Source organism: Parus major, chromosome 13 (assembly GCF_001522545.3).
Source record: "Parus major isolate Abel chromosome 13, Parus_major1.1, whole genome shotgun sequence".
NCBI lineage: Eukaryota > Metazoa > Chordata > Aves > Passeriformes > Paridae > Parus > Parus major.
This window is the reverse complement of record NC_031782.1, coordinates 6341448-6365557: the sequence shown is the minus strand read 5'-3', so window position 1 is coordinate 6365557 and position 24110 is coordinate 6341448. Positions and strand designations below refer to the sequence as shown.

The following is a 24110-nucleotide window of genomic DNA, read 5'->3' as shown; positions in this document are numbered from 1 at the left end:
AAGGAAAGGAAAGGAAAGGAAAAAGGAAAGGAAAGGAAAAAGGAAAGGAAAGGAAAGGAAAAAGGAAAGGAAAGGAAAAAGGAAAGGAAAGGAAAAAGGAAAGGAAAAAGGAAAGGAGAGAAAGGAAAGGAGAAAGGAAAGGAAAAAGGAAAGGAGAGAAAGGAAAGGAGAAAGGAAAGGAGAAAGGAAAGGAAAGGAAAGACTTCACCCACTGGATTTTGGACTTGGCTCAGGGTATTGGGTGGAAACCAGTTCCCAGTGCCCTTGGACACATGTAGTTTTACTTTTGCCTCTTCCCTGTGCTGCTTTCAGCCCCACACCCCCTTTCCTCCTCCTCCTCAGCACCCGGGCATTCTCAGTGCATTCAGCTCCCTTCTGCCTGCCTGGGGCTGGGGAAAAGGACCAACCAGAGCCCACCGGGGCTGCCAGCTGGCAGGAGATGGCACAGAAGGATGATGGAATGTACCCTGTGGCTGGGATGAGAGTGAGTGGTGAAGAAACTGCCCCAGGTGGCAGAATCCCCCCAGAAACCATGGCAGACAGATAAAGGCCCTTGCACTGGGTGAATAACCTCATCCCATGGCTCAGGCTGCAGCTATTTCCTCTGGACTGCCACAGGCTTCAATGCTCTTCATCTGTGTCATAAAAATCGGATGTGAAGAGCAATTCTTACCCTCAGCATCCCAAGTAATATCCTGAGGAATTCATTTCCAGTGGACCCCGGTGGGCCAGCCCAGGAACGCTGGGTTCTGGGCAGGCAGGGGCAGAGGGGCTGCTGCAAGACTGAATTGGATGGATATGGATGGAAATGGATTCCAGGCAGGGGGTTTTAGGTGAGGGAGTCCACCCTGCAGCAAACCCTGGCCTGGAGTGATGCCCATGCCTGCGGGGCAGCAAGGGGTGGAGACACCCAGGGGCAAAATCCCGGTGGGCAAATCCCAGCATTGGTGCCGGCTGCGTGGGAGTGTATCTGGTGGCTTGTCCAAGCAGGAACGGGCTGGCCAAGAGCTGAGTCATCCCTCCAGCACGGAGGAGATCCCCCAGGGCCCCTCGTTTGCTGTTAAAAGGCAGTAGCAAGAGCAAGAGGCTGCGAAATGGCTCCGCCGAGAGCTCGGCTTCTTAGGCAGCCCCGGCCTCGGAGGAAGCGGGGATGCTCCGCTCGGAGCACGAAACCCGCAGACATCTGGAGCCTGTGGCTTGTTTCTCAACTGCTCCTTGGCCGCGTTTCTCCTCCGTTTCGGAGATAAAGGCGGCGAGGGTGACCCGGCGGAGCGGGAGCGGCGGTGCTGGCCGCTCTCCAGGCAGCCCGGCCGGAGGAAGAGCGGCCCCGCTCTGTGCCGCCGCCAAAGCAAATAGGAACGGGGCCTTAAACAATGCTGGCTGCGAACCGGGGGGGCCCGGCCGCCGGCGTCGCCGCTGCCGACGGGCTCCTGGTCTCCGGGAGAGTTTCCACTGGCATCTCTGCCCCTTGCCCAGGCAAAACCCTCCTGCCGGGCAGCCTGAAGGCTTCATCCGGGGCATCCCGCACACCTCAGCTGTGTGCAAGGACTTGCGGGGTGCTTGGGGAGGCAGGAGGGATGAAGGGCGAGGAAGAGGAGTTGCCCAGCTTCCAGCAGCCCTCCTGCTTGCCGTGGGCTTGCTGGAAGGATTTGGCTTAGTCATCCATCCCTTTCCCTCGCTGGTAGGCTGAGCCACTGCTGAAAATATCCTGGAAGATTCCCAAGCAGCACAGAAGGCAAGAAAATGAGGAACACATGAAGGAAGGGAAGACGGGAAGGGATGGGATGGGAAGGAAAGAAGAACAGGGCTGGGAGCGGGCGGTCTTGGCCACCCACCTCCCTGCTGGGGCCAGAGCAGAGCCAGCCATCAGAACCATCCTGGCAGTGCCTTTGGAGAGGGGCTGCGCCCTCGCTGGGTGCGGGGGTGATGCTGATGGTCGGCGCTGGTGTCTGTGCCCAAGAGTGGCCTCGGCAGGGTGGGGGACACTGCCCTTCCCACGGGTGCTTTCGGGGGGGCAAGCTCATAGGAAATTGCTCACCCTGAGAAAATGCATTCCCGGCAGCTCCACATCCTTTCGATCTCAGGGAAGGGCTGGTGCCCTGACCTTTGTCCGGCACAGGAGAAGCCCAGAGGCACCGGGCTGCTCGCCGCGGGGCCCGCGCCAGGCTTTTAGCACTTTGCTTTTAGCACTTGAGTCCCGAGGCGTGAGGGTGGCTCCTCGCTGTGTCCAGCTGGGCAGCAGCTGCACAGCTTCTGTCGGCTGCTGCCATCTCGTGTTGCTCCATACATGAGTCCCCCGCCAGGGCTGCCCACCGGCCTTGCTGTGAGATTGGGGTGGATTGTCATCTTCCCGCTGTGCCCGGGTTATGTCGGGGCCGAACGTGCCGGGATTCGGGGTGCGGGGCTGGGGGACACACGCTGGCCCCTCCACTGCCTCTTTGAGCCGGGGGCCGAAGCCATGTGAGCTGCAGCCGGAGACCTGCGAGGAGAAATTCCTTTCCCATGTGGTCAGCGCGGTGGGTGCGCAGAACCCAGCCGAAATACGGGCTGGGATGATGGAAACGTCCTGAGTGTCACTAGGTGTCCCGACATCTTCATGATGGCCGTGCTGGGTCCCCGTTGCCCCCAAACCGTGTAACCCAGCCCCGGTGCATCTCTCCTGCCTTTCCCTGCCTGCCAGGGAAAGAGCTGGGATGCCGGGGGATACCTGGAGGAAGGGCTGCCAATCCTGGGCGGGGAGGACTGACACCCCACATTCCCACTGAAGCCCTAATGCACCTCTCTCCTCTTCCCAGGTCTCTCCCGCAGCGCCAGCCTCTCGGAGAAGGAGCTGAAGGAGGCGAAGGCGCGGAGCCAGAGGATCGCAGCTCAGCTCACCACGGCTCCTGGCCCCAGCTCCAAGGGTGTCCTGCTGTTCCACAGGCGCAGGCAGCGCGTTGAGGGGCTCTCGGGGGCTGGGCATGGCGGGGGGCTGCCGCTGAGCCCCGCGGCCCAGCCTCGCCAAGGGGCCATGGAGCAGAGCCAGGGGCAGGAGATGAAGCCAGAGCCAGCCCAGCCTGGCAATCCAGGAGAAGGGATGCTGGCAAACGCCTCCCCGTGCCAGGAGCTTCCTGCTGAAGCCCAGCAGATCCCACTCAGCGTTTACCTGAAGGAGAACATGGCATCGGCCGCCACCAACGGCGTGCAGGAGCGCTCGGCCAGCGGGATGGAGAGAGGGGTGGAGGGGCTTGGAAATGCAGGAGCCCCTGTGGGGCCGAACACGGCGGCGCTTGTGGTGGCTCAGAGCCCCGGGGAGGGAAAGAACATCAGCGTTCCCAGTGAGGTGCCCGGTGAGGTGCCTAGCGAGGTGCCCAGCGCTCCAGCAGGGACAGCCACAGCCACGGCATCACCAGCCGGGCAGCAGCAGAACGGGACGCAGGGCCGGCAGTACTACGAGGTCCATCTCACCCTGGCCAAGCCCAAGCCTGTGAAGAACCGGACGGCCAGACCCTTCGGCACCCAGGCATCCCCTGCCAGTGCCCAGCCGGCCGAGGAGCCCCCTGCCCCCGAGCTGCCCCCACCTCCAACCTACGCAGAGACCCTCAGCAGCCCCCCACCCCTCACCCGTGTTCGCTCCCCCCCTGCCTACTCGGCCCTGTACCCCACCCAGGAGCAGAAGATGCTGCCAGATCCCCTCCTGGGCTGCGGGGTGAGCGGACCAAACCCCTTGCCCAAAACAGGGATCCTGGAGGAGTCGGCTGCCCGCAGAGCCAGCAGAAAGTCCATGTTCACCTTCGTGGAGAAGCCGAAGCTGGGCCCCAACCCCGACCTGCTGGACCTGGTTCAGAGTGCAGACAGCAGGAAGAAACAGAAGGAGCAGAGGGACCCCAGTGCTGAGGACGAGCCCTTTGCCCTAGGGGCTGAAGCTTCGAACTTTGTCCCCAACAGTGCAGCCAGGGGTGTGCAGCACCTGCCACCAGCTGAGGATGCCCCAGCATGGTCCTCCTGCCTCAAGTCTCCCACCATCCAGCCCAAGAAGAAGCCACAGCCCAGCCACATCCTCACTGAAGCGAGAGGGAAGGGAGCTGAGCTCTTTGCCCGCCGACAATCCAGGATGGAGAAGTTCATCATTGAGGCCCCCTCCCAGCCTGAGCTGCTGCGGTCCCCATCGCCCACCATGTCCCTGCCTCCCTCCTGGAAGTATGACAACAATGCTTACCTGTCACCCATGGTCTCCAGACGCCCCTCCAAGAGTCCCTGCAGGCCCTCCAAAACCCCTCCTGCATCGCTGTATGGCAGCAACCTAATGGAGAACGAGGTGTCCCAGAAGGAGCTGGAGATCTCCAAGCACCAGCCTTACCAGCTCCAGTCTTCTCTCTTCATCCTCTCCCCATCCAAGAGGCCAACAAGGTCCCTGCCCCAGGAGGTGCCTCCACCCAGACCCTCTCTTCCCGACTCCTACCCCTATCCCCAGCAAGCCTCCTGCCCGACTTCTCCATTGCCTCCTTCCCCGGTTTGGCATCCCCCCGTGGTGCCCAGCACCGGCCAGACCACTGCCAGCCCCTTCCCCAGTGCTGCCGGAGCTCTGCCCCTGACTCCTGACAGCCGTGCCAGTCCTGGAGCCCCGGCTGAGGTGCTGCTGGCCTCCCCGTGCCGCCTGCTGCCACCCCGGGCAAAGGCAGGCTTCCAGGCACCCCGGCCCTCCTACTCCACCAGGAATGCCGGCATCGAGCCACAGGTGTGGAAACCTTCTTTTTACTACAAGTAATGGTGGCAGAGAGAAAAACACAGGGGTGCTAGGCTGAGTCCTCCCTAACTGCTCATGGGAGTGCCAAAAGCCAAACCAACCACAAAAAAGGAGGGGGGAAAGAAAAGAAAATAGAAAAAAGAAGTGGTTGTAAGGCTGCAGTGCTGGGACAGTGGGTGACAGGCGCTGCTGAGCCCCCGGTGCAACAGGAGCTGAGGAGTCCCGGGGAGGCAGCAGGAACTGGGCACAGAGCCTGCAGGATTCCCAAAGAGTCAGTAGGAGGCTGCCAGTCCCACAAGGCTGATCTTGCTCTTCTCTCACCTGGAAACTGTATGGAGCATCGCACCTCTGGCTCCCTCCTTTCCTCACCTCCAGCTTTTCCAGCTCTCAGAGCTCTGTCTGCTCCTCCGCATCCCCTCTGTCCAATGGCTCTTCTCAGCCTCCTACCAAAGCAAACCTGGAGGGGACACGCTGCCTTTCTGCCTCACTGTGCCTGCTCCTGGCTCTTCTGTTGCTCCTTCAGGATCTGTTCTCGTTTGCTTCCTCACTGTGGAGGAAGAACTGCATCCCTTGGGGAAGGGCAGAGTCCAGTGCTGCTGGGCCCGGGGACACCGCGGGGTCCCTGTCCCTGCGTGGGCTCAGTGCTGGAGCTGGGGTGAGCAGTGCTGTGTGGCACGGCTGGAAGCAAGGGATGTGCTGGGATGAGGAGGGTGCCAGGGCTGCTGGGTGATGTCCAGCCCAAGGCTTCATCCAGCTGTGCCTCTGCCCATGCCCTCTCACCACTTTCCCCATGGTGCCAAGTTGCCTTTTGACTGTGCTTTATTTCTCCTGCATTTTTCTTTTTCCCCCTCTTTCTGAATACACTCTCTGCGCTGTCACACGTGGCTCTTCTCTTTCCTGTGGTCTGGGGAGCAGTGCTGGCTGAGGGGTCCTGGGGCAGTGCAACGGGGGCTCTGAGCAGCCCCCAGAGGGAGACTTTAGGAAGCTGCAGGTTGTCAGAGGTCCTGGGAACATATTCTGGGCAGGGATTATTACCAGCAGGCTCAGCCTCCCCCGATCTCCTTGGTGGGTGAGGGCGTGCAGGGTCAAATGTGTTTTGGGGACCCCTTGCAGGGGTGCAATGCACGAGGAGACATCCCCAGCTCCTGTGAGGCTGTGCCAGCATGAATCTTACCGTGGCACCCTCCTGCCACTGTCCCTTCGTCCCCCCGAGTGGGGGTCACTGACCCGCTCTCTGTCCCTCTCCAGGACAGGCGCTCGTCCCTCCCTGCATCGCCCACCTGGACGCCCCGGCTGGCGCGGCGCCCGGGCAGCCTGGACGGCTGGGCCAGCCCGGCCTCGGTGCCCGAGCTGGATGAGGGAGCCCCCACGTCCCCTCCGTGGAGCGAGAGGTCCCTGTCCCCGCTGCGGCAGGACGCGGACCCCCGGGCCAGCCGGCAGATGCAAGCGCGGCTCGCCAGGAACATCATCAACGCTGCCCGCAGGAAGAGCTCCTCTCCCAAAGCCGTGGGGCTGGAGAGCTCCCGGCCCTTCACCCCCATCTCTGCCGGCCCCCCCAGCCTGCCCCAGTCGCCCCGGCTGGGGCCGAGAGCGCCGGCACTGCAGGCTGCCAGCAGCGTGCTGGGGAGCCTGGGCAGCCTGGGCAGCCCCTCGCCCACCCACAAAAGCCCCCTGCGATCCCCCCGGGCAGGCAGCCCCCAGTTCTGTGCCTCCCCCGGGATGCCCCGAGCCGCCTGGGCCGAGGGTCGCCGGCTCCTGCTGTCTTCCAGCGCATCTTCCTGCCCCGTGCCCGGGCTGTCCCCCGTCCCCAAGAGCCCCCTGCCATCCCCCGTGGTGGGCGGGCGCTCCCCGGCCAAGCGCTGCACCTCCCGGTCCCCGACGGACTCGGACGTCTCCCTCGACTCCGAAGACTCGGGGACCAAGAGCCCGGGAATCCACAGCTTCAACCTCTGTCCCCGGGGCTGGACCAGCAGCCTGCGGCTGAAGACGGGGGCTCTGCCCTCAGGGGCTCCCTGCACCTCCTAGACAAACCAGCCCCCGCCAAAAAACCCTCTCCCTCGACCCGCCAGCCCGGGTGATGCCACCCGCTCACCCCCACCGGGAACACACCAACCCCAAAACACTGTCCCTTCGGAGCTGCCACGGCCCCTCTGTGTGCCAGAGGGGTCAGGTGCCTCCCGCCCGCCCGCCATCCCATGGCCCCGCTCTATTTTTACCTCCCTAACCTTTCGGGGCAGGACTGCGTGCTCAGCAGGCAGAGCGGGGGAGCCGATCCCCCTCCCTCGGCAGTCCCTGCCTGCCCCATCCCGCACAGCCAGGATGGGATGGGCTTGTGGTCCCCCGTGTCCCCGGCTCCCAGGTGTTATCCCGGGGTGTCACTGCAGCTTTGCTTCCCTGGGGTGGCACATCTGCTGCGGGTGGGCTGCATCGACTGGATGCCATGACCAAGTTCCCTCTCCCAGCCTCTCCCAGCCTCTCCCAGCCTCTCCCAGCCTCTCCCAGCCTCTCCCAGCCTCTAGATTTGGCCAGTGTCAATTGAAACAAGATTTTGGAGAGGAAAATTTATTTTTTAATTCTAGTCCTCCAGTTCTTCACTGCCTTTTTTTTTCAATTTGAAACTTTTGACTCCTTCTCAAAGAAATTCTCTCAAATCCTTCTTTCCCTGGAGACAAAAAAGAGCCAAAGTTATTTATTGCCATGTTAAGGGGATTGTTTACAGGTGCCCTCCCACACTGCCCAGACCAAGAGGGACAGCCCCATCTTGTACCTTTCACTGTCTACGTACCCAAGTTCACCACATCCCCATCCCCACTCCATTGGGATGCAGGCACACACAGGAACCGATGGGCGCTGTGACACCCAGGGCAGGTGGGGAACTGTAGGGGCTGAAGGAAATGGTAGAAGTTGCAGAGGGTTTGAAGGAGGTGTTGGCACAGAAGGTGATTCTGAGAATGTTGGTGTCCCCACACCTTGGGGCCAGTGAGACCAGCCCTGGAAAAGAGGTTGTGTTTGGGCTGCCAGGGCATATCACCATTCACGGAGCCCGTCACCCCTTCCCTTTACCCAGGACACGCTGTTGAAGCCAGCCCACCCCTGTTCCCTGGAGCACCTCCACACTGCAGGCTGCTCCTCCTGGAACACAGCCCCCCATTCCCAGGACACATCTCCCACCCTCGCTCCAGCAGCCACCACAGCCTGCCTTCACCTCACCGCTGTACACCCCGTTCAGAAATAAATAATGCCGTTATTCCACCCAGCCCGGCTCTGATCTGTCCCCTAGGTGGCCTGGGCACACGTGGTACATGGCCACCTCCTGCTGCTGCTACATGTCCCCAGGGCTCAGCCCTGCTCCATGCCAAGTGACAGCTCCTGCATCTGTGTGGGTCAGCCCTGCTCCGTGCTGGGTTGATGGTGTCCTGGTCCCCAGGGGTCAGAGCCCTGCTCCCTGCCAGGATTATGGCATCCTCATCCCTGTGAGTCAGACCTGCTCCGTGCTGGGGTGACGGCATCCCGGTCCCCAAGGGTCACAGCCCTGCTCCGCCCCCTTTCTCAGCCAGAAATAACTTCTGTCCCGTGGCTGGACCTTGGCATCTGGGCTGGAGCCCAGGGCGGGTTGGGGCGAGCAGCAGGAGCCCAAGGGTGCCGTGAAGGGCCAGCAGAGGCCACCGAGTGCTGGTGGCTGCAGCTTGGCTTCATCCTCATCCCCAGTGCAGCAGGAGAAGCATCTTCAGTTCCCAGCATCTGGGGTATCCCCTGGCCAGGTAGGGAAGGTGAGGTCCCACGTGGGGGTCAGCAGGTGGGTGGGTGAACAGGGCTTGGGGATGTCCTTGGAAAAGGGGACACCACCACTGTACAGGGTACAGTGTCCCTGGAGTGGGCAGAGGGAAGGATGGGGTGCAGGTCCCCAGCTTGTTGTGTGGATGGTTAATGCTGAACTCAGAGCCGGCAGGGAGCTGTGCACCAGGCACCCCAGCCCCACGGGAGCCCCAGCACTGCAGGGCCCTTAGGGGAAGCTGCCCAACATCAGCCAGAGCTGATGGATGCCAGATGCACCAAACAGGGTCAAACAGCCCTTGTGGAGCCGAGTGTCCCGGCAGCACAGGAGGGCTCTGCTGCAGGTGGGCAGCTCAGGGGGCTCTGCCTGGGGCTGGTTTCCAGCTGCCTCTCCACAATGGAGCAACCCATCTGAGTGGTCCCATGACCCTTCTTGCCGCTGGCTGGGCTCACCAGGTCCCGGCAGGTTCAGGGCTGCAGCTCCTGCACCCTTGGAGCCAGCAGCTGAAAATAGCTCTGCTAAGGCGAAGGTGCTGGGGGGCGGGAGCCAGGGCCCCCGCTTGTCCTGCAGCTGCTGCTCTGAGGGCGCTCGGGGCACAAGGCTCACTGTGGGCAAAGACAGAGGCAAGGACAGGTTTTGCCCTAAAGAAAGGCAGAGAGGAAGAATGACAGGCAGAGGCTGAGGGGCAGCTTTATTTGAGCATTCCCTATGTCTGTTGAAGGGGACAGAGAGCGGTGCAAGGAGATGCTTAGGGATGATGCTGAACAGGGCTGATGCTTGGGGGGTGATGCTGACCAGGAGAGATGCTCAGCTGAATCCTAGCATCTCTCTGGGGCATGCCTGGGGCTGACATGTTCCCATGTTTGGTGTCACTCCTGGAGTGCCTCTCTCTTCCAGCCAGCCAGGATCCATCCCCCTCCCACAGAGCTGCCCCAAGAGCACAGCAGGAAGTGATGGCCATCATGAGACCGAGCCCTGGAGATGGTAAGGGGGTGCAGGTGTGCAGACCCAGCTATGGTTAAGGCCACTTGCCCTGCTTTTGCTGGAACAGTCCATGCACAAGGGTGGGAGAGGCTGCTTGAACCTCTGGAGCTCCCTGACAATTCCTCACATTGAGGAAACTCCAGCCCCTGGCGTGGGCAAATGGCCCAGCCACAAAACAGAGATCCCAATGAGGGGATAGTGGTCTGTGCTGGTTGGGGTCCCCAACACTGCAGCATCCTCAGCTGTGGCTGTGCTCTCCCAGCCTCCTCAGAGCCCCAGCTGGACCTGGGGAAGAAGATGAGCACAACGCAGGACCTGATGATCGAGGAGCTCTCCCTGCAGAACAACCGCGGCTCCCGGCTCTTCCAGCAGCGCCAGAAGCGAGTGCAGCGCTTTGTCTTTGAGCATCCCAGCAGCTCCAGGCAGGTGGGTGTGAGGACAGCCCTTCCCTGGCTCTTGCAGCCTTGCCAGAGAAGGAATTCCTGCCAGGGTCAGTGGTTTCTCCGCAGGGCAGCCATGGTTGGCTGACTGCTATGCAGAGGGGAAGGAAGAGATGTCTTGGTGGGCTGGGCATGGAGATGGGCAAACCTGGGGTTCAATATCCGCCAAAGAGGAGGGAGATGGTGCTGATCCCCCTCTGCACCCACTCATTGTCTCCTGCAGCTCCCAGGGCAAGGGGCAGGTGGCTCACACCACACTGGGAAAGGTGATCCAGAAGGAACAGTGAATGAACAGATGGTGAGTAAATGGAGGAAGCTCTGAGGTGCTTTCAACCACCCCAAGTCCCAAACGGGCAGGGGGAGCTCCCCCTGTTCCTGCTAACTCTCCCCTCCACAGGCAGGGGAGAATGCTGAGGGCCAGGAGAATTATCACTCCGAGCTCCACGTAGCAGCATCCCCCCAAGGTGGCCCTCCAGAAGTACCCAAGAAGTCAGAGAAGGTCTTGCACATGAGCAAAGTCCTGAACCCCAGTGCCCTGGCCCCAGGTAAGTGAATGCTTCCTGCACCTGAACCCAGCACTGCTGTGATCTCAGCAACACGGGGCTGGAGGCAGTGAGCTGCTGAGGGGTCTGCCCAACCCTCCCCCAGAGATTTTATATGTACAAATATGTATCTATATCTATTTGTTATAATACACATTCCCAGTAACATGTTTTCCATGGCCACGCAGAGGCTGAGCTGTTCCCAGCCCCCTGTCTCAGCCTGGCTGTGGCCCCAGCAGCCCACACTGTCTCTCCCTTGTGCAGGGTACTCGAGCCCCCTTAAAGAAATCCCTCATGAGAAGTTCAATGTCACTGCCATCCCCAAGGGCTACCGGTCCCCATGGCAGGAGCTCTTTGGTGACAGTGACGGTGCCACGTATGGCAAGAACCCGCCGCCCATGAGACCCCCTGCGTGGGACTTCAGGAGCTTCAACAGGTAACAGGGCAGACACCACCAACCACACCAGCCCTTGGCCAAACCCTTCAGCCTCTAGGAGCACCCACCATCCTGCCAGGGAAATTCCACCATTCATGCCCACTTTATACCCCACAGGGGCACAGCGTGGGCTCAGAATGCTCTTTTCCTACTCAGGAGCGCCTCTGTGGTTCCCTGCAAAGGTTCTTGCCTCCAGCAGCTCTCCCCCAGATCTCCTCTCAGCTCCACTACTGGGCTTGTACAGCCTTAAGCAGCTTGATCTCACTGGGTAACCTCAGGGATGAAATTTGGGAGGACCAGTTCTTACACACATGGTCCTGGAGAAGGAATCGCTCCTGTTCCCAGCTGGGCTCAGCTCTGGGCTGGGTAGAGGAATGACAGACTGCCAAGTCTCTTTCCTAATTTCAATAAGGTATTCAAGCAGCTGCTGGAAGCAGTGGGGGTATAAGGTTAATCTTCCCACAGAGTGCTAAGAGGTCACCAGATTCCATCCAAACACCTGCTTGAGCCCAAAGCCTCTGGGCCAGGGGGTTTCTGGTGGCTCAGCCTGGCAAACTCCGTGCCCTGTGGGTGCTTCTGATGGAGCACAGCTGGAGCCTCCTCAGACCTCCAAATTACACTGGGGTCAAAGGTGGGACCCTGCAGCAAAGACTGCCAAGACAGATCTCCTTTATGGAAAGGTGCTTGGTGGGGATCCAGGAGATGGAGATCTGGTGGTAGCAAATCACCAACAGCACACGGCAGAATAATGAGAACTGAACTTTTAAGCTGAACTTCATCCCAGGGTATCAGCAAAAGGAATCCTGTCTGTCCTCCTTCCTGAAATCCTCTGTCACGAGGATGGAATTATATTGGCTTTGGTGGCCTGGCCAAGGTCACCTTACAGTAGGCAAGTTCCCACTGGAGTTTCCCCCCGGGACACAGCACTGCTCCCCATCAGACTGTGCCAACAGCAGCTCCCTGCACCCACCCCAGGGCTGGGTTTGTGGTGTGGGGGACACAACTGCTGTGCCAGCACTTGGCAGAAGGGGCTGTGGGCGACCACAACCCCTCCTTGTGGGAAAAGCCATGCTAAAGGGCAGAGATGAGCCTGGCCACCACCTTCCCTTTGCTGCTCTCCTCCCCCTCAGCCCTGGGGCTTTGCCATGTGGCTCTCCTTGAGTTAGAGCCAAGGAGGTGCTGCAGGGGGAGAACAAGAAGCTGCTGCAGACACTTGGCTCTTTTCTTTCAACATTTAACCATGTTCCTGCCTCAGGATTTATTTATGGACAGGGACTGAAGCAAGGACATGTTTCTGAATAATACTCTACCCTGTACCATTTCTCCCCTCTCACACGCTGCCTTTCTATTTAAAGTCTTCAACTGTAATTTAATACAGATGGATGTTAATTTAACTCCAAGCCTCTTGCCACCTCCTCTAATTCTTCAGTGAAGCAGGAAGATTCAGAAAGCCAATCTGCTTTTAACTGGGCTTTTCATGATCTTCCAAGCTGCTGGCTTTTGAATCACTTCTCAGTTCAAATACCAAACCACAGAAAAACAAATGTTTTGGAACAAACTGGCTATTGAAAAGCCAGTGGTCTTGCCTAAGGCTAGCTAGCTGAATCCCAGCACAGCTCCCGTGGTCACAGGGCAAGGGCAAGTCCACCATCTCCATGGCAACTACGTTAAAGCAGGCTGATTTATCCCCAATTTTAAACATTCAGATTGTGATGCAAAAACCTGGGCCACCTTGCTAAGGTGTGCTGCCTTAAGAGAGTGAAAACCAAGCTTTGACAAAGACTCTCTTTCCCCAAAAAATGTTCCTAGAACAAACTTCTCTCATTTGCCTTTCCCCCTCTTATTTCTCCTCTGTTGCAAAACAGTGCCACGTTATTCATGTTCTAACAGTGCTTCCCAAAGCAAACATTCCCACTTTTGCCTCACTGATAGCTCAGCCCCCATGTGCTACTCCAAAACCAACATTCTTGGCTTTTTGGGGGCTGGCACACTCTTCCCCAGTGTCCCTTTCCACATTTCTCCAGGAAGAGATGACAGCTCTTGCCCCCACACTGCTCCTCCTGTTAGTCATTGTTGACGAGGAGCCGTCCCAAAAGCGGGATGGAGCCAGGGCCAATCGAGCTGTACGTGCCAGAGTGATCCGGAGCAGCGCTGTCAGCCTCAGCCCTCTGCAGGACACAGGAGCTCAACACCAGGGGTTTGTCACTGTTACTGGTCTCTGAATCTAAGCCCTTCCATGTGCAGAACACTTCCACCAACACCCAGGCACCAAACCCCATTCTCCAGGCTTGCCATTGTTTGAGTTGAGGTGTACCAGAGAACCACCTCGCTGGGCTGGCAGGGCTCTAGCAGTGTCCTGGGGGGGAAGAGGAGGGTTGTAATTTCTAACAGGCATTGCTACATTGTGCTGGACTCAGTAAATCCAGGCTTATTTTTTCTAACACCTTCACAACGCACCCAGCCTCTCCTTGTGACTAAGTGTGCTTCTCCTCGTGCTGCAGGACTCCAGCCCCGTTTGACAGGGCGTTGGTTGGTGAGCCGTTCTCTTTGCCCACCATAGAGCTGGATAACCTGAGTGTGCTGGAGCTGATTTCCCACAGGCCCAACTTCAACAGGGTGGCCCAAGGCTGGGTGCGGATCCTGCCAGAGAGCGAAGAGCTGTAGGATGTGCGCTCCCTTCCCCACGGCCACGGATGGTTCCCTCACTGGACTCGGACACACTCGCAGGGGAGGGGGGGCAGGTAAACTTTGTGAAAGCTCAGCTGGTGGGCTTGGGTTGTCATCTTTGAATGGAGTTTGACTGAGCTCGAGTGTGGGACCATTCTGAATTCCCCCTGCAGTCATTACCAAGCCAACCAGCCAAGTCCTCGCTGTTAATCCCGCAAGCTCCCGTACAAAACATCCCGTACAGCCTGTCCTCTTCCCTGCCTCATGGAAAACAGCAGCACTGCCAGCTGCAACACACCAAGCTGCCTCACTGCATCCTCACTGACACACGAGACCTGCTCGGACAGCTGGTGCTTTTGCAGAGAAATTCCATCTTCAGGACAACCCTGCACCTGTCATTCCAGGCAGGACACAGAGAGGAGGTGATAATGGAAGAGCACTTGCAAAACAAGTTACTTGAGGCATTGGCATGTTTAAAGCAGCTACCTTGAGCTTGGCTGGACAACAAAACAAATGAAGGAGTGGGAATCTACCTGTTTACCAACACAGCACAGCCACAATAGAGGGGAGAGGAACACTGGGAGATGGAAACTTGTACCATTTTCCACGAGCTACAGGCTAACACTTGGCAGCTATCTTCCCCTTCCTACCGCTCTTTGTGTGTCTCGCTTGAAATGTAATCTAGGCTCTTGGAGTGACTTAGACCAGACTTGCTTCATGCAGTTGGTCAAGGATCAGGCCCTGCCTGGACCCAGTGCCCTGCAGAACCACACCATGTGAGGATGCTGCCAGCACATTCTGGTAACCTCAGTGGGAAGGAAAAGCAGCACAGCTGTGCCTCCAGAGCAAGCACGGGCTTCCCTGGGAACATGAAAATCAGCAGTGAGGATCCAACCACACCAACGTTTTCAGCAGTGACACACAGTGGGACATGCAGTTAACAACAGCCTACAGTCACCAGAACATCTGGGGAAGCCCACTCACAAAATCTGACTCAGCACAGGCCTCCTTCAATTGCTTTTGTCAGGTTCTTAATGTTACCCTTTCTTATACTCCCAAAAGCACCAGGATAAAAGTTCCTTTTTCCACCACTGTGGTTAAATGGGGCAAGTAAATGTGGTAAAAATGCAGTTAGCAGCTGCCTCATATGTGAGGTTTGTATTGCTGTGCAGAGCAAACCCCACGCAGGGACTCTGCTGCCACAACATACTATTCAGGTGGGAAGATCTCATTACTCTGCTTCCCACAGAAGCAGGAGGGGGCAAGTAAATGGAAAGAAAAATGGTTTGTTCCTTAGAAACAATAAATCTGATGCTTAACTGCTGCCCTGTTCCAATTTCATTTCCCTGCTCTTTGTCCATCATCTGCAGAACCTAGGCACCCTGGGTAACTGGCTGGAAATAATAAATAAACTGGGATGATGGGAAGCCTCCTGCATTCCAGATCTGTCACAGCACTCACAGGTCCTGGCTATGGACACTCTGGGCCAGAGCAGGGGCAAATGCCACAGCCCTCTCCCGTCCAGCAGCAGCCTCTGCTGTCCACCACCCTGGGACAGCTCTCCCCTGACAAAAGCTGAACTAATTACCCACACCAAAGCCCAGCTCTTTCTCCAGAGAAAGCCAGCCTTGTGGTGCCACAAGTGCTGCACCTCCTCTGACAGCTTGGCAGGGCTGGCACCATGATGGGACCCAGTGGCACTGTACAGGACAGCACATGAAACTAAAAGTGGATGTGCCTGTCCTTGCCTATGTAGGATGTTGGCAGTGGCAGCAGTCACATAAAAACCAGACCAAGTCCTCAGACTTGGTCAGCACTCCAGGAAGCTGGGTCAAAGGATGGTGTTGAAAAATTCAAATATTCTTATGTACTTTAAAAAAACCAAGCAAATGAAGCTTCAGAACAGGCCCCATGCTGTTATGAAGACATCCACAAATCCACTGCATGAAAGCAGCTCATATGGAGATAAACCTAAAATCCTTCAGCCACAGACCTTGCTCAGCTGCAGGCTCCAGGCAGGATGCAGTTGCTCCAAGGCAACCACTACACTTGGAGCACAGAAAGCAAAGTTTCACATCTTATCAAAGCAAGATGAAGCGGGACCCATGTCAGCTTAAGGGGATGCTGTTTCACAGGCCTTGAGAGCCTCAAATCTCCCCAAGAGCAGTTGCAATTGCATCCTGCCCTGCTGCTGCAGGCAGCACAAGTCTGGGCTCTGGGGCCAAGGGGGCTGTCCCCTGGCTAAATCAACAACCGCTGAACTGTCCCTCAATGTCATGCCCACACTGCCTGGGGGCTGCTCGCTTGACAGAACTTGTCCTGCTCAGGATGTGCAGGGTTAGAAGTGATGCACTTACAGATGTGTCTTTTTTTAATCAAGAAGTCAGTAAAAAGGAGGGAGGAAAATTCTGTGCAGTGGTAAGGCCAAGCCATGGGTTTGGCAGGTCTGATGAACTCGTTTTTCAACTCTCATTTAGTCCTGTTTAATACCTCATTAGGACAATCCCTCATTAGCTACCTGACAGAGAAGACTCTGTGGTTACATTTTAACAGTCCATAGTGTTCCAACTAAGGATATCAAAAGAGCTTGCAAAGGGTTTGGTTTTGTTTTTCCAGAAGTTTATTTCAAAAGTGTGCCAATGGGATACACAGATAGCACTTTAATTCTGGTACCCCAGACCCACAGACCCCTGCCAGCCCTTCTCTGTCCCCCACCCACCCCCCACACTAATAGAAAGACCTGGGACGTATCAAGAACCCGATTATAAGTGGAGACACGGAGCTCAGCTTGCCCTGTGGCTGCAAGCAAGGAAATAAGGCGTCTCTAGCTCACCCACAGCTCAACATATGGTGCTACCATGGTAACTAGAAAATAACATTTACTTCGAGGATGAGGGTGGCAGGACGTGCTAGGGGGTGCTGTGCTTTCCTGCGTGGGCACCCATCCTCTGGGGATCCTGGGACGGGTAGTGGATGGGGCCTGGGGCTCTCATGAAGGGAGGTGGGGGCCCCATGGTGTGGAACATGTGTGGTCCAAAACCTGCAGAAACAAAAATTGGCAGCTTCAGGCAAAGCAACAGAAAACCTGATGTGTGTGTACTGCTGCTTCAAAGTATTGACACCACAGCTGGCTGACAGCTGTGCCTCACAGATGTGCACATCTCCCATCTCCCCAAACTCCCGCCCCTCTTTTCAGTACAACTAGGGCCAATTCCTACCCAACACATCTTTACAAACAAAAGCTGGTGGGGGGACCAGACAGGTGTTGTAACACCCATCTAAATGTTTTCTACTCAACCACAGAGCAAATACATCTACAAGAGTCCAAAATTCCATTAAAAAAACAAAATCCATCTCTGGATAGATATTTAGAGAGCCAAGGACATGCTGGCATTCAACCAGCTGCAAAATTACCCTTTGAAGTTCGGGTTAATGTGGCATTTACACAGCCAGCAAAAGCACTGAGTAGGTCTCAGTACCAGTAACAGGGATCTCCAACATGCCTGGGAATTTGCAAGCAAATACCAACCACAACAGGCAGCTCAGTTTAATTAAACTGTGCTGACAGCTGAGTTTAGATCATCCATTTACACTGTGTGATCAGGGATGAGGAAAATGAGCTCAGGGCATGCATCAGTGCTGCAGCAGTGCCTGGCAAGGAGGAAGAGACTGTCTACCACTGAACTTCACACCCCCACTTGAGGGGGAAACACAGGTACCTGGAGGCGGTGGTGGAGCGATGCCAGGAGGAGGTGGCAGGGCAATGTTCACCACGGCTGAAGGGCCACTTGGAGGTAGATTGAAGTAATTTGCAGAAGCCTCCTCTTCTGCAGCTGGAGGAGGGGGGAGGGCTGTAGAAAAAGTACATATGGTTATGGAAAATCTCTCAGGCAAGACAAGCAGAGGTGTCTGCCCTCAGAGCTGGAGTACAACCCATGTTTTCACAAGGGCAAACTGTTTCTACTATTGCATGTATAAATTGGACTGAGAAGCAGAACTGCCCTGAAACCTCAGTCACCAATTTCATTTACCTGAAACCAGCTTTGCTTTGTCCACCATACAACACTCAGTGGACTAAGAAAACATTAAAAGTGTGGGTTGCCAGTATCCCTGACCTAAGTAAGTTGAATTCAGCTTTAACTTTTCACTCATCACATAAAGAACTCTCTTTTCATCAAGGACTTTCTCCTAGACAAAGCTCATCTCCCATCCAGCTGGATCAGCTGCAAACCTACTGTAACTGCTCTGGGCTCACCACTGCCTCTACCATCCTCAACAGTCACTGCTTCCAGAAGTTTAACAACAGCCTCACTCATGGAAGTGGGTCAGCATTAAGTGTTTCAGAGAGGAATACAACTCCCTCACCCCCAGGAAGTCCTGGAACTGGCTCCAGCTTTATCCCCGATTCTGTAGTGCCTTCCTTGTCCTTTTCTTTCCCTCTTGCCGCCTGGGACCTGAAAAACAGACAGAAGTTTGAGAACAAGGATGAGAAAAGCAGGATAAGGAGATATTTACATTGCAGTGCCTTCACATTATCTATTTCAGATCCATTTCTTCAGGCCAAGATGAAAAATTCACAGAACATCAGACAGATGGTACCAAGTTTGCAAACAGTGTTTACAGGAGATGGACCAGGAGCAAAGCACCAAAACTAATCCGTAATCCTCAGCCAAAAAATCCCTTATGCTACTTGTGTCATCTCCAAGCCAGATCCCACACTAAAAAGAAAACTAAAATGCAAGAGGACTCCAACTGTTTACCAAACAAGTATCAACTTCAGCATAATGCATAATCCAATGCTGCTGGTCAGGACTGTAAAGTGAGAGAAGAACCTTGCAGATCCTCCAGGCTTCCTCCCCCACACTTACCTTCCCCACTTGACGTTGAGCCTGCGGCCATTGACAATGAGTTTGTTGAAGGATTTCTCAGCAGCCACCTCTGCAGCCTGTCTGGTGGCAAACTGGATGAAAGCACATTGCTGCCTCTGCACCACCGTTATCGTCCGGATCTCCCCAAACTGGTAGAAGTGATTTCTGAATGGGACAAAAAAAATTATTATGATAGCCCACTCCTCCTAGTCACAGGGTATAGGGCAGGTGAAATAGGTATGCTCAGAAACTTTCTCTTCTCCATCCCTTAATCATTAGAAATTAATCATCAATCAGTTAATCATAATTAGCCCTCTGTGCAATTATGGAGCAACGAAAGCTCTGCAGCAGCTTCTTGCAGTAGCTAGCTAAAGGATAGAGGACTTCCTTGTAAAAAGGGTTACACAGTATCCCAAACAGCTCAAAGGGATGACTTATCTTTAAAGAGATAAATTTTAATCAAAGCATTTGAAATGTGCCTGTTTGTTCTCCAACAAGCTGGCACTCCTCTGCGCTTTCCCACCAACCAGTTCCCTATTAAAAAACCCTGAAAGCCAGATTTATTTTTGTTCCTCACTTGAAGAGCTGCTATCAAAGTGTCAAACACAAAGGCAAGGGCAATACAAATTCACCAACACACCTGAGATCTGATTCAGTGATGGTGTCTCCAAGCCCTCCAACATACAGTGTAGTAATAGTCTTGTCTTCAGGAGGATCTAGACGAGGCATGGTTGATGCTCGTTTCAGAAGTTTGTCAGCCACGGGATCATTAATTCCATAGTAACGATCTTTGATGTTCTGGTCAGCCAGAGGATCATCTGGATCTGTAGGTTTCTCATGTCTAAGGTTCAGCAAACAAAGCGTTTCATAACATCAGGAATGACTGACTGGATTAAAATGACTGCCAGTTTCCCTTCTCAAGCCCTCAGGTCAATTATATCCTTAACTTTAGCCACATAAACACGCCAAGATGGAACAAAGCCCTGCAAATTTCAACTGCAGCCAGGACTGCGTCAAGTTCTGAATGAATGGTGCTTCTGACAGCTCAACACTCAGCACTACAAAACACAAGATCTGGGTTTGAAACAGCCTCTTGTTCAGATACAAAGATCTCTGCTTGAGGGGACAGACGCCATGAAGGGGAAAAATTGACTAGACAAGAGGAGAGCTGCAGTCACTGCTTTGGCAAATGGCACAGCCAACTTCTCACAAACCAACTAGACACCACAGAGATTCATTTTCTGGCACTGGATACAAGTTCTGCCCTCACACAAACCACTGTAGTGTCTCCTGCCCACTGCAGCATCTCCAAGGGAAGCTTCATTTGACCATGGTGAACAGATTGACTGTGTCTGTACCTGTAGGGACACTCCTCTCCTCTCTTGCACTCTCCTTTTACCCAGAAGGAACAGATGTGAGGACGGTTGCGTTTGTAGTACGGAGTGGTTCGGGCCAGCTTCAGCAGCATGTCACTGGTAGATGTAGCTTTTCCTAGTGCACCAACTGGTCTAGTGCCATCAGAATTGGCTATCTGAAAGCAGGCAGAACACAAATAATTATGTGCATATCAACACTGAACACTAATGCACAGAATCAAGGATGTGGCTTTAAGAGAAGCTAGGTCATTGCTGCCCTTTCCTCCCCACACACAGCCACCCAAAAAGCATGATCATGGCTGGCTACACTTACCTCTCGCTCCATGTTCTGGGTATAGTACTCTTTGTTGACGTCAGATTTAGGCATTTCATCCTTAAGAGAGAGTCCTGCATCCCGGACTTGGATAGGCAAACCTAAAATGAAACAAAAACCCCCAACCAATTCATATGAAGAATAAGCTGAAAGAGCAGAAATAGTGATTTCTGAAACCTGCAGTGACCACAGGTAAATCATCTGCTACTCAGAGAAACCATTCTGCTCTTGAAACTCTGAAGAGACATGACCACCAAGACCTCTCAAAGACTGTCCAGTGCCAATTACATGCACACATTTAAAGTGATTTCACCAACTCCATTTCAGAGGGCAGCTCCTTGTCTTGGATCAGGTATTTTGAGTACACACCATATTCCAGGTCGAGCAGGCAGGTCTGACAGACATTCTTCAGCTTGCTGCACGTCTGGCACACTTCTGTCTTCTTGAAGCGCATCCGCACCCCAGGGCACCAGCGGAACACTGTGAACGGCCTGGCACAAATCTGGGACAGAAAGGTGGCACTTGGTTCACTCTGCACAGAGCTACCACACTGCTTCTTGCATGGAAACAAACCCCAAACTCATCTAGCTTCTTCAAACCATAAATATAACTTCTTTGTTCTAAAGCTGACTCAGAGCTCAGGAAATATTTGTTTCTATTTGGGGCTTTACTTTGACAGGATGAAGTTTTGGGGAAGATTTTTTTCCCTCCCTTGTAGTTTTCTTTTTATTTATAACAATAATCAGAGTGCAGATCTACTCAAAGATATAGAAATTCTCTTTGATTCCAGGTGATGTCAGTGTGGAGCTTCTAGAGATGAATTACAATGATGGGTACATCAGGCACCAGCACAGCAGCAACCCAGGAGAGGTTATGAGTAATGCTTTAATTTCAGCTTTCGTATTTTTCAGATTCTGTGCTGCCCAGGTGTGTAGCTCTGAGTTTCATACTAAGTGTCAGTAGGCTCTCTTCCCAGAGTAGGTAGACAAAACAATTCCTTTTCCAGCTTGAGACTAAGGAAAACTGTTACAAGCTTCAGACCCAAAAAGAGAAACAACGGTGGACTGAAGAGAGAAAACAAGCATGACAGGACTTCATAATCCAAAGCTGTAACTGGACAATTAACCTTGATATGCAGAGGTACCAAAACTTATAAAAGTGTGGAAACTCATGACCAGTCATCCATTTTTGTGACCATTTTGGGTTCATCTTGGGTGTGGCCCTGGCCAGGCTCCTGTACTGCCCAAGGTGGATCCTTAAGGCCTTTCAATAAATACCTACTTTATCCTTTAACTGTCTAGTCTCTGTTCTAGGTCAAGCCTCTCATGAGAGCTTTGATGCAGAAGACTGATGCTCCCTCTTATCTCATGGATTGATGCATTTGCTTCCTCTGCATGTACAGCTCGAGTACATAATAAAATCTCAATCTGTACAGACCCCAAATTTTACCTTTTTCTCTACCTCAAATGAAAACTGACAAAAGGGCTAAGACCTCCTTTAATTCTCCTCAGTCCAGGCAACACTGAATATTTCTTCCTCTTGGAAATAATTGTGCTTTCTTGGACAGCCAACACAAATCACCAAATAGCCATGAATAACATACACAGTAAAACCCAAACTCCAGGTATTTTGAACTTCTCAGTAAAAACAACAAACTCACACAAGAAAACATGGATCATTTAAACTGATGTAATAACTTCAAAAATAGTACAACAGTATTTTCAAAACCTCATTCTGATAAACATGACGATTTGTTTAGACAGACTCAGGATTTGCTCAATAATTTTATTATTTTAGGACCAGCTGGCTTTGTCTAACAAGCACAGCAGACTGACCTAAAAATTTATGTAGTTACATAAACATTTTAAGTTAACCTACATAAGAACTCTTCTGAAGCTGTCAGGTATTTAATCATTAAAATGTATTATTCCTAGACTTGCACCTATTTTGACAGTCTTTCTTCAAAACACACAAACATACCTTGCATTCTTTTCCATATTTTTCTTTGGTCTGAAATATTAAAAAAAAAAAAAATCATGAAATATCACAAATTCAATATAAAACATGAAACATATCACTGATGTTATAACACAGCAGGTTTTTTCATAATTATACTCCGTTTAGACTCACTCACCCCTGTGTATTTGGCTTATACCTTGAAAAGCCAACAGGAAAAAAAATATAAATACTGAATACTCTTAATATACTTTTGGTTTAGAAACTTTCCTAAAAAAAGAGTACTTTAAGTCCCACGTCCTGTACTGATGAAAGGTGAGAATGAAAAGGAGCATTAACAGCTTCTCTTAAGGAAAGATGATGTTACATGAAATAAGCCATGGAAACAAACAGGTTTTGAAATAGACTCCATGCTAGCATTAGGGTTATGTTTCATGAGAATGACCAAACCTCTCTCAGCAAACTCTGTGGAACACAAATGTGAAGGAGATAATGTCAATGTCAGTCATAGGCAACCAGGCCAGGCAGAGAAAAGCAACATAACTTGGACTGACACCCTGCACAGAGAAAACCAAGGAAAACAAACAGGAACTTAAAACTACCTTCCTAAATCATCTTTAACTTAGTTTTAGAGATGCATGTTTGTCACATTTTAGAAATTGCGCTAATTAGAATTTAAGCAGCTCACAGCTCTCCATACTGGAGTTTTCCAGTACTAAAACTTCATTTTCTACTATCTGCTGTACTCTAGACATTGGACTGCGTCATCTTCCTCTCCTTTTTGATTGATTTGTTCTTAAATCACCCCCCTAACTGTGCCACCAACAACAGCTGGAACCAGATTCTGTTGTGCAGAACCAGCTGCTCAGGAGTGTGTGTTCACTTCAGCATCTCTGCTGTACTCAGTCCTATTTCAGTCCCCAAACCCACAGTTTTAAGGCCACTAGAGAGAGAGGGAAGGACAGCGGGGTCCAACAGGAACATACCATCCGAATATAGGGATTTTCTCCAAGACATGTCTGGCACAGGATAGGGAAGTCCTGAATTAAGAAAAAAGTCGGGAATTTGTAACAAGCTCTACCATCACAACAGTATTCAAGTCACACTCTGAAAAATGATCTAGTTTAACTCATAAAACAGATTAAAATACGCAAATGGCATCAGGAGAGCCGCAAACCACAACCCAAGCCCAAATTATTACAGAATGATAATCTGCTGGCTATTGTAGCTTCGAGTAAAACTTAAGAGTAACCAAATAAAAAGCGTATCCTTGAGATGTGAACCTGTCAGTGCGTGGACTGCAGCAGGTGACACCGCCACCGTTATCCCTCAGCAGCGATTGCCTGCACCAGGCTCACTCGGGAGAGGCCTCAGCTCGAAGGGACGCGGCCACGGGCACACGGGGGGCGCAGCTCAGCCCCCGCAGCACCGGGAGGAGCTCCCAGCCGCTACAGCCGCTACAGCCGCTGAACCGCGCCGCTGGGGAAGGAGCGGCGGAGCAGCTCGTTCCCTTTGCGCCGTAAGGGGGGCCGGGAAACCGCGGCAGAGCGCTCCCGGGCGGCTCAACCGCAGCTGGCGGGTCCCCGGGGCAGGTCCAACCCCTGGGCCGCCTTCCCGCACTCCCCTCGCCTCGCGGCCTTGCCGCCCCACATGCTCCCGCGGCGGAGCAGGGCCCCGCCGGCCCAGGCCCGCTCTTCCCGGCTCTCCCGGTTGTCCCGGCCCTTGGCGGCCGCTCCCGCTCACCGCATCCTCCCAGTTCTGCCGGTTGTAGGTGTTGGAGCCCAGGGATGTGGACATGGCGGCTCAGCTCCGCTGCCGGCAGGCGGCGGCCGGAAGTGACGCCACTTCCACCGGCACAGTGACGGAAAGGCGGGATGCGGAAAGGTGACGTCACCGCACCGCGGCCGCCGGGGGCGCTCCGGGCACGGCTCAACGGGCGAGACCACGGGCAACGAGAGGGGGGGAACTCGGGAACGAGACCATTGGGAAATGACGGGGGAGCTCCGCTTTTTGTTTTGTTTAAATAA

General features: G+C 54.0%; 3 protein-coding genes across 9 annotated transcripts in view; 2 read left to right on the top strand and 1 right to left on the bottom strand.

Moving 5' to 3' along the window:
• The window catches only part of SYNPO (synaptopodin), a 22512-nt gene extending 14534 nt beyond the window's left edge, over positions 1–7978 (top strand). For both annotated transcript variants that reach the window (XM_015642137.3, XM_015642138.2), the window contains exons 3-4: positions 2796–4717; positions 5975–7978. In XM_015642137.3, coding sequence (XP_015497623.1) covers positions 2796–4717; positions 5975–6751 — 2699 coding nt within the window. In that variant the 3' untranslated portion in view covers positions 6752–7978. The remainder of the gene's footprint in view (positions 1–2795; positions 4718–5974) is intronic.
• A 98-nt stretch (positions 7979–8076) lies between these two features.
• Positions 8077–14894, top strand: MYOZ3 (myozenin 3). Of its 5 annotated transcripts, none has more exons than XM_015642144.2 (7): positions 8077–8487; positions 9403–9485; positions 9748–9911; positions 10149–10223; positions 10323–10470; positions 10732–10903; positions 13405–14894. In XM_015642144.2, exons 2-7 carry the CDS (start codon positions 9455–9457, stop codon positions 13565–13567), a joined length of 753 nt encoding a protein of 250 aa, XP_015497630.1. In that variant the 5' UTR covers positions 8077–8487; positions 9403–9454; the 3' UTR covers positions 13568–14894. The 5 variants fall into 5 exon arrangements, with proteins under 5 accessions (XP_015497630.1, XP_015497628.1, XP_015497631.1 ...); XM_015642142.2 differs by having other exon boundaries at positions 9399–9485; XM_015642145.2 differs by having other exon boundaries at positions 8077–8496.
• Positions 14895–16167: 1273 nt separating this feature from the next.
• RBM22 (RNA binding motif protein 22) lies at positions 16168–23941 on the bottom strand. Of its 2 annotated transcripts, none has more exons than XM_015642254.3 (11): positions 23827–23941; positions 23070–23123; positions 22108–22137; positions 20497–20629; positions 20128–20228; positions 19797–19969; positions 19079–19279; positions 18439–18603; positions 17936–18024; positions 17290–17421; positions 16168–16610 (listed from the first exon to the last, which is right to left on the bottom strand). In XM_015642254.3, the coding sequence occupies exons 1-11, from the start codon at positions 23878–23880 to the stop codon at positions 16480–16482; spliced, it is 1263 nt and encodes a 420-aa protein (XP_015497740.1). In that variant the 5' UTR covers positions 23881–23941; the 3' UTR covers positions 16168–16479. The 2 variants fall into 2 exon arrangements, with proteins under 2 accessions (XP_015497740.1, XP_015497741.1); XM_015642255.3 differs by lacking the exon at positions 23827–23941 and adding an exon at positions 23367–23750.
• Positions 23942–24110: the final 169 nt, after the last annotated feature.